The 16,539-nt window shown below is 49.4% G+C and overlaps 2 protein-coding genes across 10 annotated transcripts in view; one reads left to right on the top strand and one right to left on the bottom strand.

Moving 5' to 3' along the window:
• L3MBTL3 (L3MBTL histone methyl-lysine binding protein 3) overlaps positions 1 to 13,064 on the bottom strand; it is a 120,900-nt gene extending 107,836 nt beyond the window's left edge. For 2 of the 7 annotated variants that reach the window (XM_035707044.2, XM_035707071.2), the window contains exons 1-2: positions 12,915 to 13,064; positions 9,382 to 9,448 (exon numbers count right to left, since the gene is read on the bottom strand). The gene's annotated coding sequence lies outside the window, so the exon portion shown is untranslated. Of the gene's footprint in view, positions 1 to 9,381; positions 9,449 to 10,271; positions 10,561 to 11,148; positions 11,531 to 11,875; positions 11,900 to 12,871 lie in introns of those variants that run through there. The other 5 variants (XM_035707046.2, XM_049115487.1, XM_035707053.2 and 2 more) reach the window with 4 other exon arrangements.
• Positions 13,065 to 13,160: 96 nt separating this feature from the next.
• Positions 13,161 to 16,534, top strand: LOC112644561 (uncharacterized). Of its 3 annotated transcripts, XR_003126497.3 has the most exons (4): positions 13,161 to 14,294; positions 14,469 to 14,562; positions 14,663 to 14,798; positions 15,262 to 16,534. XR_003126497.3 is itself a non-coding variant. In XM_025423006.3 (3 exons), exons 1-3 carry the CDS (start codon positions 13,734 to 13,736, stop codon positions 15,954 to 15,956), a joined length of 1,026 nt encoding a protein of 341 aa, XP_025278791.3. In that variant the 5' UTR covers positions 13,161 to 13,733; the 3' UTR covers positions 15,957 to 16,534. The 3 variants fall into 3 exon arrangements, 1 of the variants encoding a protein (XP_025278791.3); XM_025423006.3 differs by lacking the exon at positions 14,469 to 14,562 and having other exon boundaries at positions 15,628 to 16,534; XR_007413587.1 differs by lacking the exon at positions 13,161 to 14,294 and having other exon boundaries at positions 14,349 to 14,798.
• Positions 16,535 to 16,539: the final 5 nt, after the last annotated feature.

Here is a 16,539-nt window from a genome sequence, read left to right as displayed (position 1 = left end):
TCCTGACTGGTATGAGCTGCTATCTCACTGGGGTTTTGATTTAATTCCCTGGATAGTTCGTGATGTCAAGCACCTCTCATTTGTCTATGGGCCACTTGCACGCCCGCTTTGCAAAAACGTCTATTCGCGTCCTCTGCCCATTTTTTAACTGAATGGGTTTTGTCGGAGTGGAGTCGCAGAAGTTCTTTCTACACACGGGACATTAACCCCTTCCTGGATACATCGCTCGCAATTATCTCCTTCCGTTCGATAGGACGCCATTCTGTTTCGTTAATGGTCTCCCTTCCTGTGTAAAAGCTTCTTATTCGGTGTAGCCGCAATAGTTCATTTTTGCTTTTGTTTCCCTCGACTGTTCCCTTTCTGAACAGCACAAAACCTCTCAAGTGACAGAGGAGCAGTTGCCAGGAGCAGGGGCTGGGCCTGCAGGCCGCGCTCTCGACGGTGCCCTCCTGACCGGGCTACAGCTTTGGGACAGAGCCCGATGAAAGGCCAGGTGATGTTTCCCAGTCTGCTCCTCAAAACACCACTTTTAGGAGCCCTCTTACTCCTGCTCCATGATGAAAAGTTTTCATTGACCAAGACGTGGAATAACCGCATCAGGGCCTCGAGGCCACCTGTGCCCAGCGGCAGCGGCTTCCCAGGCTCTTAGGGCTCCTCCATCACAGTACACGGAATCCCATGGATTCCCCAACCCCACTACCCCCCACCTTTGGGAAAACGCCAAGCCACGGAAAATAAATTCAGGAAATAACGTGAACCTAGGTAAGGTTCCGCAGGAATAACATGTATTCATCCTCAGGTTAGATTCAACTACAAGTGCCGCCTTCTGCCCTAGGTCCCAACCTGCATCCACGCGTTGAGAGTCACAGTGTCTACGCCTGGAGGATGCCCTGGGGACCTGCAGCCCCTGAAGTCCAGGCCGGAGACAGCTATCCTGAGAGATCCAGCCTCTGACTCCTAGGCCTGTGTACGGTTTTCTGATTTAGTCTCTGACGGCCTGTACCTTCGTGACAGCAGAGGGGCAGTACACAGCCTGTCAGGGGACAGCTCACACACGCACAGATGCAAGGCCACGAAGGGGAAATGGGACAAAGCCTAAGACACGAAGAGGATGCAGACAGGCTGGAGCAGAGGGGTCTCTTCCATGAGTCGTCATGTTAAAGGATCTCACCAATACCAGACTATTGGACCCTCACAACTACCTCTTAAGACTGATCACATTTTATGGACAAGAAAATTGAGGTCATCCAGCCGAGAAACAAAGTTTTATCTCCCAGGACGGTGTCCCTCAGACTATATTCCACAGGGCCCAGCACGTCGCATTTTAGTCAACACAGAAGCCAATCTAGTGTGATGGTGACAAGCGTGGGCTCTGCAGCCAGAGCACCTGGGTTTGAATCCTGGCCTCATTAGTTATGAACTACTGTGTAATCCTGGGCAGGGTACCTGACCTCTCTTGAGCCTTAGGCTCCTTCACCAACAAAATGGAATGGGAATATCTACAAAGTCGTAAAAACTTGTCATTTGATTGTGCATGCCAAGAGTGTTTTGCACATGGTAGACAGTACATGGAGCTTCAGCTATTTTGAAGAAAACAACAACAAAAAAATCACTCTCCAGTGTCCACACTCCCTCCAGGCACCAGTTTACCCAATATCTGAAGCATACCAGGGCAGAGGAATGAGAACTGCAGAGGCCAAGACCTTTGCACCACAAAGCCCTAAATGATTTCTCAGGAGTCCAGGGGTGAAGGTAAAAACGGGAGGTGAAGAACAATGGGAAGACTCCGGATTTCACGGATATATAAAACTTCAAAATGAATTTGGAAAATTCACTAGCTATTCGTTTTACCACACTCTCATAAACAAAAGAACGTCACAGCAACCAAAAAAAGCCAAAAGGACCTAATCTCTGAGTGAGGACCCAAGAGTAGGTCACTGGTTACCTTATGGATATTCTTGCTGAGGAGGCAGGAGAGCTTCCTCACATACCAACTGTGGTCCCAGGTCCTGCAAAAGGTCAGTAGGAGAAAGAGGTGGAAGCTGTGGCTCCTCCCCGACAGAGACTAGAACGAGTCCTTCTGTTTACAGGCCCCGGAGGATGTGGATGTCACATGCCGGAAGAGGGACGAGGAAGAGAGAATCAATACCCCCATCCCAACAATGCGGACACTGCGTCATGATCACCTACTTATACAAGGCTTTGGAGGAAAGAGACCTTGATTTTTTTCATTTCCTTATCCCTTATGAAGATCCGCCGTAGGAGAAGAGGTATCCAATGAGTGAATAAAAAAAGAAGGGGAAATGCAACAGACTAGCTGTAGGTTGGAATGAGGGAGGGGGGAAATCACAAAAAAAGATCTAACCCACCCGTCCACCCATCTCATAGGCCCCAGGGAAATTCTAACTACCAGCTAGGCCACAGAGTGCTCACGCGCCGCGTTGGCAGAGACGGACCGTTGCGGCTCCAAGAAACTCTCCTTACTTAAGTGTCAGTGGAGGACACATCAGAAGAAGTTAAATTCAAACCTCTTAAGCAGGAATAAGGATAAGAGAAAAATCTAAACTCACACTTGAAGCATCTCTCAACATATTGCTACAAAGGAAAATTTTCCTTTCAAATCAAGCATGACAGATACCAGCTTTGATATTCTACTCACCCTCCTGATAAGGACTCGGAATTACACACACACACGCCGGAGGGATGGAGATCCCAGGGCCGAGAGATGTAGGATTTTGCCGCCGGGCCCAAGTACATAGATTTTAGGCAGGCAAAACTCCAGATCATTTCAATGTGGGAAATGAAATCTCAGTCCCCTCAAGAACAAATCCTTGAGAATCTGGGTCTTCTTCTGTCCAAATCTCCCCGCATACAGCAGACGCCGGAGTGGCAGCTAATCTACGCTTCCTTTAAACAGGAACTTAGCTATTAGGACGGGTCCTTCTTACTGATACTTTCTCAAAACCTGTATCTCCTGGCCATGTTTTAATGAGAATGATCCTATTAACGCAGCCCCAGCTTATCTCATTTGCTCCCTTTTCTGCCATGGAGATTATACAAAAGGGGGAGTGACCACAAGCAACCTTTACAAAATCTCAACTTCCTGTCTTCCCGCTTGTTACTGTAAGAAGGATGAATTATTTGAGATTCTGTGGCCTAACCTACTTACTTCCTCTCAAGGAGGAACAGAAAATGAATAATGCCTTTCAAGAAAAAAAAAAAAAAACGTACATACAAAATGAAATCGCAAACTGACATTAACAGGCCTATGGCACATTTAATATACTCTCATCAAATGCTTGTATTGGAAGTTCATTTTCAGTGTACAGAGTCTAAGATATCTCAGTTTGAGGCAAAAATATCCTGACAAGTGCTATCATATCATCAACATCGCTACACTAATAGAGTCATAATAGAAATTTTACACCCATTAAAGGGACTCAGAGGGCATAAAAAGAACAAAAACCTGTCTGACACAGATATGTCCATACGTATGCAAAACAGGCATAAACTCAAAAAAGAAAAACTAAAAGTAGTATCTTGTTCTTTTCTCTTATTTCATTTCATAATTTTTTGAAAGCTAAAAGTAGTATCTATTTTCTTACTCTGCTTCATATTTTTATAGAACACAGAGCTAAAATTAAGAGATTTAGACTCAATTTCTCTTTTGTATCTAATAAAGTAGAAATGACCAGATTCTATTTCTCTTGCGCAAGTCAAGTCTACAGGTTTATCTTGATAACCATTGGTAGCTAAATTCCTTATCAATAGATTGAACAGCCAAGCCTCAAATCCACCAAATAAGAACACACAGCAATAAGGTGAATTATTTAGACCACTCAACAACCTGAGCAGTACATTGACCTCTCGGGAATTTCGATTCATAGTTCAGGGTTCAGACAGCATAACAGATGAAGGGAAAATAATCAAATGATTTTGGTGCCTGAACAATCCTACTCAAAATGTTCTACTACTGAAGTAGTTCAATTGTACAAAATTACATATAACATAAAGCTACGGTCCGATCTTCAAAGAGCCTGGCATGCACTAAGTGCTCAAAAGAGTTTATAAGGTGATGGAGCTTCATTAAAAGTGAAACCGTCTGGTACCCAATGATCAACGCACGCAGTGGTATCCTTCTAAGTCACACTAAAGCTCTGCTTGATGGGCCGTAACTCACACACCAGAGATACTATCTGAGTTCCACTGCAACAGGGAACCACCCAATGAATAAAGACTCTTCACTTCATCTGGCAAGCATGAGCATACTCTTCTGGTTAAGGAGTATAACAGTAACCATAGCACTGTTGCTGAATGTATTATTAGTCATATTTCCTGTTTTCTTTTTTTTTTATTTTGATTCCAGCACTCTACAGTCAGCCCTGGCCCTAGCTTCTCCCCACCAATATCTCTACCCCTCCATTTAATTTTCTTCTTTCCTTTTATAATCCTGCCTTCTGAGTAAATCCCATCATCTTTTGTGTTCACTTTAAGAAATTTAGGTCCCAATATTTCTATTGACTGACTGATCTACATTTTTTGAGAACTAACCCTACTGCCTTTGCCTCCTGTAAAGACAGAACAAGTGAAACCACTTTATAAATCAGCCCGGTAACTCTCAAACCTAATCTGAGTTATGTTTTCTTAACAGTTTGTGATCATGTCAAGGCCATAAACTAGACCAAGGTGTTGTTTTCAGTAACTCAGTAATTGGTCTTTTCCTAATTCTTGGTGAAAGAGAGAAAGAGAGGAAAGAAAGAAAGAAAGAAAGAAAGAAAGAAAGAAAGAAAGAAAGAAAGAAAGAAAGAGAAAGAAAGAAAGAAGAAAAAAGAAAAGAAAAGAAAAGAAAAAAGAAAAGAAAAGAAAAGAAAAGAAAGAAAAGAAGGAAGGGAGAAAAGAAAGAAAAGTGAAGAGAGAATTGTGTTGCCATTATTTTTTCTGATACCTGTTTGCTATTTGCTTATCCTAGTAAATGAATGTATAAGAGCAAATATATTAATCCAGAAGTGGGTTTTCTCAAAAATATTCTAAGAATTACTTTTTTTCAAAACTAGGAACCTAGGGATCCCTGGGTGGCGCAGCGGTTTGGCGCCTGCCTTTGGCCCAGGGCACGATCCTGGAGACCCGGGATCGAATCCCACGTCGGGCTCCTAGTGCATGGAGCCTGCTTCTCCCTCTGCCTATGTCTCTGCCTCTCTCTCTCTCTCTCTGTGTGACTATCATAAATAAATAAATAAATTTATTAAAAAAAAAAAAAAAGAAAGAAACTAGGAACCTAAAGACATAACAAAACAATCATAAGCCAGTATCGTTTTCCCTGATGCCACCCCTTTCAAACTGCAGGATATGAACCTGGACAAGTTACTAAGTATCTCCAAGCACCAGTTTGCTCGAAAAGTGAAATATGAATACCAACTGCTCAAGGTTAGTGAAAGTATTTGAGATAGCACTCAGGGCCTACAGCAGCACCTGGGCAGACAGAAGGCACTCGGTATTTGTTGGATACATAAATAAATGAATTATTGAATGAATATAAAGTGCTAGCTCAATGCCTGCCATTCAGGAGGCCCTCAATGCACATTTATAGTTGACTTATCAACACGTGGAAGGGTTTGGCAGAGAGCGCCCCACCTCCCAGGTCCTTACCTGAGCAATGCGGCTAACGCCACATCAGTGGTGCCGCCGTGACACTCACTGTGTTCACCTCCACCTTTCCTGAGCAGGAGCACTGAACCGTGGCTTTGTGTTGTTGATGACCTCTCTACTGGACTGTGTGGGGGGCATTTCCTCAACTAGAAGTCAGACACATGGAGACCAAGGTCTGCTGCTTTCTCTGTAGCCCTAACCGGTTCATTCATCCGACCCTGGTCTAAGCGTGGATGAGGTGAAGCACTCAACTGAGACTTCCAAAAAAGAGGTGCTCAATAAATATTTGTCGACTGACAAAACACTGGCGTACAGAAAGGAGAAGAAAGAGAGCATTTTCCTAGTGTGTATAATACACATGCAATAAACCAATTCCAGGTCCACCACGCTCATCAGAAGTTCTCTCATCCAGGATCACCCAACTTCACTCGAGTTCCTCTCAAAAGTCCTCGTTCTTTCCCCCAAACCACCCCGTCTCCTCAGTGGGGATTTTCTTAAACATCTTCTTCAATCTGACTTCATCAATCAAACTCTGTTACATGGCACGGGGACCCTTTTCCGGGTGCTTTGCTTTCATCCACTTGCTGCATAGCCAATGCTATGATCAGTACACGCCAGTTCATAGTGTGCGACTATTTATTCATATCTTCGTGTGTCAGTAAAATAACGTAGTGAAGAGACAACCTGAGAATATCCCCATTGGATGATGAGGTCCTTTACAAAATGTGTTTTCTACGGATGCCCTGAATTTCAAGATGTCATAGACAAATACACACGCGTAGGAAGGTATAAATAGTTCTCTTTAAATAAGTGCCTCCTGAATAAATGGTCCTCTTTGAACACAGTGTCCCCCAAATTCTCATGAGGAATCCTCAATGGGAGCAAGTAGAATAATCTACACCAGGAAGTCATAGTCAAAGAAGAAAACAATCAGCCCCAAACCCATCACTCTCACTGGATATACAATTCGGAAATTCCGTGATAGGAGGTAAAGAGCTCCTGAATAATTTCTGAAGGTTAAGCACTGGAAAAGGGAGGGCATACATTGTGCCATGTGTATATGATCAAATGGCATATTTCTGCATCACTCAACCCAGGAATCCGTCTCCTGACTCTGGCTCCCAAGAGGGTGGGTCCCTTGTTCTTTCCTACTGGTACCAAGTGCAGCTGCTTTACTCTTCTTAACAGAGCTGAGAGTCGCGTCCACTCCTGGCATTGGGTCTAGGGAATTCAAGGGCAGAGGCCTAGTCCTTTGGTGTTCAGCACTGTAAGAGCTCAACAAAATCTAGTTAACTGGTAGACACACTGCAAGAGGGATCACTCAGGGCACCCATCCCCAGAAACCCAGGGTACACCCCTGTCCCACAGCACAGAAAGTAACTTATCTTATAAATTTCCCATCCTAACTTTACCTGCCACAAAAAAAAAAAAAAAAAAAAAAAAAAAAAAAAAAAAAAGCCTTGGTTGAAACACAGATTCTTAGAAATAAACTACCAAACAGAGCAGTGGAAAATTATTCAAGAAGCAGCCCTCAATTACTCAAGGACTAATTCAACACGATACATATTTCTTCTTTCGTCTACTATCGAGTCTTTGAATTCTCACAACATTGATTGGATGATCTATAGGAGAACGGAGATGAACTACAACTCACTAAACCCTGTCAGGGTTTGTCAAGTTCAGTATCAGCAAATTGAGGATTTTTTTTTTTTCTGTCTAGATCATAGACCATAGACAGTTGGTTATAATTAGAATAAAGTAGCAAAGGGGTCTCGGAAATATAAGAGGGGTGGGAGGCAGGCCCTGCGTGGACCTTTCCCTAAATCCGCAGTCATTTGCGGACCCATTTTCTGACCCCCTAGAGTATAAATATCACTACCCCAGTTACCTATTTTCTCACGCTCATTTCCCAACAGACTCACACAACTAAAATATTAATTACAGCTCACGAATTCCCCTCACACCAACCCTTCTACTTTCAGTACCCTCACATTTCCACAATTAGGCATCATTTTAAGTTTGATTTATTTTACTTACTCCTACCTATTAAATGACTAGATTGGGATAAATAAATTACAGTTTATATTCAGCGTCATGTAAAAACATGGTCCCTTCTTGCAATGAGCTAATGCTATTCAAGATAAACTATTTTTTTCCTAAAGAAAAGAAATATCCCCTGAAGTATTGTGACAAGCCCACATAATATATATACCAGAAACCAATCTAATAATTTTAGCCAGGAATTAAATCACTCTGTTCTGCCCTTGACAACCTCCTTCCTGCCCTTCACGAAACCTGACTAAGGTAAAATGGTAATATGACTACCAAACACGTGAATCCATCTTTATAGTTCTCACAACCGTATTTTACTTTTCTCCTTTCAACAAAGGAAGTAAGGTCAGCACTGTTGCTCCATTTTCCAGATGGGGAGATCAATCCAGGCTGAACCAGGTAAAATGACTCACACAATGCGATACATTTAGAGGCTGAATTGTCTTTGATTGCTCCATCCACAGCCACAAGGACTCCCCAAGTGAAGGAAAACAGGCACTGCCCTCCACTCAGCATGTGTAAATGTGAAACTCAGCATCCCGGGCAACACCTGATCCTCTGCTCTGCTTGCCCTCTCCTTCCGCCTGCGTGATCTTCTTGCATTGCATCACCTACGTGGACCCCCCCCTCTATTCACCTTGCAAATGACACCACTCAAGACCATCCACGAGCAGAAAATGACAACAAGCTCCTGTTAACAATCGTTTTTTACATCAGTAATGATTCGGTGTTGACATCCAGGGCATGCCCACCTCAGTTCTAAGGGAGCCCAGGGAGGATTATTAGTCCTACTCGGAAAAGGTAGGGCTGATTGATTTTGTTTTATTTGTTTTTTTGCCAAACAGGAATCAACAACTCCTTTAGTACTGAAAACAAACAGAATGAAAAGAAGCAAAAAAAGGAGAGGAAAATAAAAAATAAGGTAGGGGAGTAGCGGGTGGTGGGGAGGTATAAATAGAACTAGAGGAGCACAAATACACTTTGATCACTAAGATGCTTTCCCTTCAGAGGGCTGCCCTCTTTTGCCTGAGAACAACCTGTGTCCCGAAAAGAGGCCTTGAATTCCTGGAGATAAACCGGCACCCTCCAAAATCACCAAAGGGATCTTATCGGACAACGGCTATACTCTTTGTCGAGATACGTTCAAAAGTTGACACGCCTATGCTCATATGCTGGAAAGTCCCCACAGCCCTTTGACATGATGGTTGGCACAATTCAGCCCATGCTGGATTTAAGCCACAAAGTCAAATAACTTGAACGCCCCAAAGCTCTCATTGTAAATTTCACCTACAAAATTTTAACAAGTTCCAGAATCCTCCATACCACTGTGTTACAACAGTTAATGTTAGCTCACAAGTGCTTGGTTCTAGTTTTCCCATCTTTTCCATTCCAAGTAATAAAACTATTTACTTTCGGTAGAAAACAGAGTTGAAACGCAAATCAAGGATCCAGTAAAAGGGCCAGTCCACAAATTATTATCCGGGACAATCTTCGGAACCTTTCCTAATGTTTTATCTGAGCCTCCGTCACACTTCATGTCCAGACTTTCACGCATCCAAAGCAGCCCCCACAAAACGATGCTTTGCTGCCAACCCTGTCCCACATTCTCCTTCCCGATCTCCAAACACAGCTTTCAACATTTGCAAATACACCAAGCAATTTGTTTCAAAAAGCAAATCTTACCTAGTGGCGGTGAAGAAATAACTCTCTGGTGGTCTTTAGGATTGTTTTTCCACCCCCAAGACGTCTCCTAAAGGTCCAGCATTAGTTGAAAGAGAGGAAAAGTAAAAATCAATACGTTGTCATAAAAAAAAAAAAGAAAGAAAAAGCCTTCAAATCCCCCATTAATATGTTTTAATTTTGAATCACTGACCTATGGCATAATTTCACACAATACCACTCCTTATATTAAAAATAAACCAGTCTTGAATGAGATGAAAAGGGTTTTATCATTCATCCCCTCCCCTTATCCTAAATCCCTAAATTGAAGATCTCCCCCTTTCTATGACCAGCAGGTGAAAGTTACAGGCATCCTTCGACTCCACTTTAATTTCTTGCAGGGCTTTTATCTTTAAAATCAAAGTTACTCGGACTGGCAAACGGATAGATACTATGTAAGCAGTTCTTTCCCACGTAGGCGAACGTTTTAAATCACGACTGATACAAAGTATACAGAAACAACGTTTTCACCAGCGCAACAAAATTATACTCTTGGAACCAGAGAGGGACCACTTATCCTATGACTCTATGTAACTGCACGGTTAAGAGACTAACCGCCGGCCTTTAATCCTATTTATTAGGGGATAAACATGACCGGCTTGTTACAAAAGACAAATTCCAACCCGAGGATCTTTTTTTTTTTTTTTTTTTTTTTTTTTTTTTTTTTTTTTTTTTTTTTTTTTTTATGTGCGCAAGTTCTGAACGCTCTGCATTTCTGTGAACGTTCAGAAATGAAACGACTCACTGTGGACACCCCCCTCTTCTCCACCACCCCCCCCCCCGATTAAAAGTTGGTCAAAGACAAAAAATGATGAGCATAAAAGCAAACAACGGTGCCTAACCCACTTACAGACCTATCTCAGACCCGGGGATCCAAGGCAAGCGCCCTCCCCCGCCCCCCCACCGTGTTAGGGACCCGGGGGGGCTCCGGGTCGGGCCTTCCCGGCAGCTGCGCGGTCGGGGCCGCATCTACGCTCACATCTGGCCGCTCGCTCAGGTCGTCTAATTACTTCCACGTCTGAACAGACTACGTAGCTGCGAGCAAAGGCCAAACTTTGCTCTCGGCCTCCCTAACTTAAAGACGCGTGTAACCACTAGAGGTCTCCCCTTGGCCAGTTTTGCACGTTCGCTATTTTTGCTGCACTTGAAACTTTCCGGAGAAATGCTCTCTACTCGAGTCAGTGTTTTTCTGAAAACTTGCGCAAAAATCCACGCGACCGAGGCGGCCAGCACACGCGCCGTCGGGCCCCCCCCACCCCACCCCCGCCCGCCCCGGGCCGGGGAAGGTGCCGCACACCAGCTCTCGGAAAAACCAACAGGAGGACGCGCTCGCCCGGCCGCCCTCCCCGCCCCCCCTCCCCACCGCCCCCAAAAAACCTTATTTCTCATCTCAGGTTCCCTTCACTCAAACTTAGAACAAAAAAATAAATAAATAAATAATTTTTCCCCCTTTTAAATCTATTTTTGTTTCTCTGGACTTCGCTTTTCGGATGCATTTGTCTGGCGGCGGCGCCGAGGTGGGAAAGGAGCGGGGCCTCGGGATGCAGGGAGGGGGAAGGGCCGGGCTCGCAGCGCCCGAGGAAGTTGCATAAGGAGACACACTCCGTTTTTTGGGTCCCCCTCAAAAAAAAAATTAAAAAAAAAATAAAAATCGGCGGGGAGGGGGAGGAAAAGGAAGCGGGAGGGGGGGAAGGGGGAGGCGGGGAGGAGGGAAACCGAAGCGGCGTTTACCTTGGTCTGCCCGTGCAGGGGTGCGGAGCGGGCCCCGGCTCGCCGCCCCCACCTCTGCCCGCGCGCAGACGGACACACGGATGGCGGCGAGGGCGGGCGGGGCGGGGAGGAAGCCGCCCGCTTTGAAACTTTCTCTCACGGTCGCGCTGTGGGCCCCGCCGCGGCCAGAAGGGGGGGGGAGGGAGGAGGCGATCCGAAGGCCTTTTTCTTTAAAGGTAATTAAAGTTTCGGCCCCGGCGCAAAAGTTGCGCCCCCTCGCGCCCCCCGCGCCCCCGGGGCTCCCTCCCCGACCCCCTCCCCTGCAGCTCGCGGGGCGCGCGGCGGATGCCCGGGCTCCTGCGCTTCCCGGTCCCCACCCCCCCCACCCCTGCCGGGCCCAGGGCGCGAGTGTGCAAGACCCATTATTCCGGAACGGCACACGCACGCGGCGGGGGGGCGGCCTCCCCGGGAGGAGGGCGGCGTAAACAAGTTGCAGGGGGAGCCCCCCCTCCCGCGCCGCCCCTGCGCCCCGCACCCAACGCCGCGACGGCCCGCGGCCCGCGCCCTCCCCCTCCCCCCTGCCCCCGCCCCTCCCCCCGCGCGCGCGCGCGGACGGCCCCGCCGGGCCCGCGCCGCCTGGCTCCCGCGAGCACTTTCCTGCCTCGGGCAGAAATAAACCGGAGGGTTTATTTTTGTGCAACTTTCCCAAAATGGCGGAAATTGGAGCCGATCTATATGAAATTCTCACACGCTCGGCCGGGAAGGGGGAGGCGGCGCGGAGGGAGGCGCAAACTCTCGGCCGCCGAGCCCCGCCGCGGGTCCGCGGGAGTGTGCGTGCGTGCGGGTGTGCGTGTGCGCGCGGGCCCCGGGCGCGGGGCGCGGGGCGCGGGCGGGGGCGGGGGCGGGGGGCAGCGCACCCACGCGGGGCCCGCAGCCGGGGGCGCCGCCGCCAAGTGGCCCCGCGCCCTCCCCGCGCCCCCCGCGCGCCCCGCGCCCTCCCCGCGCTCCGCGCCCCGCGCCCGCCCTCCCCGCGCGCCGGCACAAAGGCCACACGGGCGGAGGGGGCGCAGGGGGGCGGCGCGCGGGGCTCGCGCTGCCCCCGCGCCGCCCCCGCCGCCGCCCCCCTGCGCGCCCCCCCCCCCGCGCGCCCCCCCTGCGCCCTCGGGCGCGCTCCCCGCCGCCGCCGCCGCCGCCGCGCTCCCCGCCGCGCGCCCGCTGCCCCCGAACGCGACCCGAGTGCGGGGCGCGGGGGGCGCGGGGCGCGCGGTGCGCGCGCGGGGGCCGCGGGGAGGCCGCGGGGAGGCCGCGGAGCCCCCTCGCACCCCGCCCGCCCGCCCGGGCGCCCCCGCCGCCGCCGCGCCCGGCGCCCTCCGCGCGGCCCCCACACCCTTCCCCGGGTGCGCGCAGGCAGAAAAATACAAGTCTCTCCTCCCCCCATTTTTTCCTTTCTCTTTTCTCGCTCTTTTGTTCCTCTTTCCTACTCGCGCTCACTCCTGCGCAGGGAGATGCCCGGCGGCGCCCCCCCGCGCCCCCCGCCGTCCCCGAGTCCCTCGCCCACTTTTTCTCGCCGGGATTAAGTTTTGAGCTGTTTCCCGGCGGCGCCCGGGGCGGGGGGAACCCCCTCGTGTCCCCCCCTGCCCGGGGCTGCTCCGCGGGGCGGCGTGCGCCTCCGGCCCCCCCGAGGTCGCTCCAACTTTCCTCCTCGCCCCGGAGAGGGCCCGGGCGGCCGAGCGCGCGGACCGACCTGGCGACCCGCGGGCGCCGGGACCCGATCGGCCGCTCCTTACCCCCAAATTCGCTCGCTTTTTTTTTTCTCCGTCTCCCGAGTAGTCCTGACAAATGGTCCAGGGCTGCGGGCGCAGTGCGCATGTGCGCGTGGAGCCAGGGCCGGGGAGAGGGAAGCTGCGCTGGAGCCGGTGCCGCCGCCGCCGCCGCCGCCGCCGCCGCCGCCGCCGCCGCCGCGAGGCTCGCTCCGGCCGCCCTGCCCGCGCGCTGCGCCCCCGCCGCTCCCGCGCGCGCCGCCTCAGGTGCATCCCGCCCGGGGCCCCGCGCCCGCCGCCCGCCGCGCCCGCCACGGCCCAACCCGCCGGGAAACGCCGCTCAGGTCATGCATCTCTTTGTCTATTTGGCACTTTACTTTTTTTTTTTTTTTTTTCTCTTTTTGGGGAAGGGAGAAGGCGATGCTCGGAGCAGCTAATCCGGGCTGCAAGGCTGCACTGCAAATGTGCAAATGGACCCGTGCAGCCATTAAGGAGCGCGGCCTCCCCTCTCCCTTCCCCTCCCCTCTCCCCTCCCCAGCTCTTGCACAAACGCGACCCGGACCGCTAAGTGCGTGCCACAGGTCACGAAAAATGGGAAATAAAGTTTGAAGCTCCTGGAGCCGTACTCCCCCACCACCACCACCCGCTCCCCTGCTCGAGGACTGCAGGGGGCACGACCCGCGCGCTCCTCCCTTCCCTCCAGGGTCGGCCTTCGTGGGAGCTGCCACGCGCTAGGCCTCTGCTGTGGAATCTGGCTCGGTTGCTGCACCAGCTTCTGCGAGTGCGCGTGTCGGGACCCGGGCGGCGGGCAGAGCCGGTCCTGGCCTCCCAGGGCAGCCCCTCTGCATGGCCGTGGCCTCCAGGCAACACCTGCCTCCGCAAGGCGTCAAGGCTGCAGCAAGGAGGCCCAGGCGCAGCCCAGGCGACACCTGCCTCCACAAGGCGTCAAGGCTGCAGCAAGGAGGCCCGCGTGCGCGTGCGCTAGGGACGGCCTTCCCCTCCCTTGCAGGCCTCCTCTGGGGCCGCCGCCGTGCTCCTTTCCTACCAGATGCAAGTGCTCTTTTCCTACCAGATGCAAGTGCTCATTTCCTACCAAATACAAGTGCTCCGTTCCTACCAGATGCAAATGCTCCTTTCCCACCAGATGCAAGTGCTCCTTTCCCACCAAATACAAGTGCTCCTTTCCTACCAGATGCAAGCGCCTTTCCTACCAGATGCAAGCGCCTTTCCTACCAGATGCAAGTGCTCCTTTTCCACCAAATACAAGTGCTCCTTTCCTACCAGATGCAAGCGCCTTTCCTACCAGATGCAAGCGCCTTTCCTATCAGATGCAAGTGCTCCTTTCCTACCAGATACAAGTATCACAAAAGAATTGGAGTGATTGAAGTTATGATAGACATTGTTAAGGTCAGTAACACTTTGCAGTTCGGGGGGGGGGGGGGGGATTAAAAAAAAAAAAAAGAGTAGCATGTGCGCTTTCCAGAATGGCAGGAGCCAGTGTTAACATTTGGCAAGGGTGGGAAAGTCGGGGAGAGGCCCCGCTGGCCCTCAGAGTGGACTTTATTTTGCATCTCGTAAAAGGTAAAGGAGGCCTTTTTCCGAAATTACTGCCTGGGGCCTAGAATTTAAATATATCACAGATGGAAATACTGTATTAAAAATCCTGCTTCAAAATGTAAGTAATATTATTTCTTGATTGAATTTTTTTTTTTTTTACTTAAGGAATATTCCTTGAACCAGTTTCAGAAAATAAACTGTTAAATTTCCTTCCTTAGGACCATGAGATTACCCCCAGAGAAGCTGACCACCCCACAGTTTCTTCCGTTGGTATAGTGACCAAATTCTCCAAACCAAAAATCAGGACACATGGCTTGCCGCGTACTCAAGAACAAAGGGACAAACCCCATGAAGGTGAAATGAGCTAATAAAATCTGCTCATATGCTGGGCAGCCATTGGTTTAGGGGGTGTGAAGAGCAGGCTGGGTGGGTAAGAGCTATAGATAATCTCAGACCGCCGGTTAACTATTGATTTCACCCACCACTTCCAACCCTTTTCCGAGCTGCTCCCAAACAGCCTAATTAACTGATCTGAATTTCAGCTTCTCCCCTTTTCTCCTTAGCCCTTGAATAATAAGCAGCAAAATGGTCAAAGGCAGACTAGGGGAGCAGAAAAGAAAGGCCGTGAACTATGTGCAAAACTAAGACCATGCAAAAAAAAAAAAACAAAACAAAACAAAACAAAAAACCACAACCCTTAAATTTTAGATTTTTTTTTTCTAAAAATCCATTTTAGATTTATTCTCTCTAGATAATTTCTGGATGATATTTCTTATTTCTAAACTTATGTTAACTTCTGGATGATATTTCTCTCTAGATAACTTCTGGATATTTCTGATTTCTAAACTTATGTTAATGGCCTACTTGTGCTGAGCAATCCCCTGCAAGGTGGTGGGGAGTAACAACAGAGGAAAACTAGGCCACGAGGAATTCAGTCTGGCAAGAGTCTAGCGAGCTGGGCATTGCGTTACAGTGTGGCGTGGCGTGGTGGGGTAGGCCGAGCAAGTGCGGGCCAGGAGCCCCTATGGCAATACGGACAGGTTTTCCAGAAAAAGTCACAGCCTAGCAGATTCTTGAAGGACAGCCATCCCTGGTGTGTCATTCCACTTTTCCTCTGGGAAAATGATCCAATCAGAGAAAGACCGGTGGAGGCTCTCAGCAACACCTGGCCTTCGTCCTGCAGAGATCATCCATGAAGCCTCAAGAACTTCGTGTCGGCGGTTCCCAAGCTGTAGTTCAGGGCGGGAGATCTTCCGCGGGCACTCACAGGTAAAAACGAGACCACTACCACGTATCTGGGCCAAGAAACCGTCGGTGCCCCCAGCCGAGACGGAGGCGGATGCAGTCCTGGACTGGAGACGACGCTCAGTAAGCCAGTACTCTTCCGGGACCTCTCTGCACCTGCTCCCCAAAGGGGGCCATCCCAGTAGAAGCTTCGCTGTTCCTCACGTTTCCACCACGTGGTCACTGCTTCATTTCCATGAGGAATCCCTTCTTTCCAGCTTCACTTAATCTCATCACCCTCCACCACTGCCCTCTTCCCGGGCCACCCTGCTCTACCCTCTTGACACCCACCAACCACCAAATCTGTCCCTCACGTGGCATTTCAATTTCCTTGGCACCTCAAACTAAAGTATTAGCTCATTCCTTTATTATCCTTCGTAGTGATGTATTTAAACCCAAACTTATTGCCCCCAAATGACTTCAGATCCCTCCATTCCTAAATGTTGTGAAGCTAAAATGGTTTTACATGGAAAACATTTTAAACAAGTCACCGCATTCATTCTTTAGAGGTCTTTCAAGGCATCCTATCACGTCTCAGTGAAGGTCATGTAAAGCCTCTCTCACTGGACTCTTAATTCTAGGAAACAAACTGAGGGTGGCGGCGGGAGGGGAGGTAGGTAGGGGCGATGGGGTTTTGGGGTGAGGGCCATGAAGAAGGGCACGTGACGTAAGGAGCCCTGGGTGTTGCGTGCAACTGAGGAATCCCTAAATTCCACCCCCGGAAACTAAAAATACGATGTATGTATGTTAACTAAATTGAATTTAAATTAAAATTTAAAGAAAATAAAAAGTAAAAATAAAACCTCTCTCA

The sequence above is a fragment of the Canis lupus genome, chromosome 1 (genome assembly GCF_003254725.2).
Source record: "Canis lupus dingo isolate Sandy chromosome 1, ASM325472v2, whole genome shotgun sequence".
NCBI lineage: Eukaryota > Metazoa > Chordata > Mammalia > Carnivora > Canidae > Canis > Canis lupus.
This window is presented reverse-complemented; position numbering and strand designations above follow the sequence as displayed.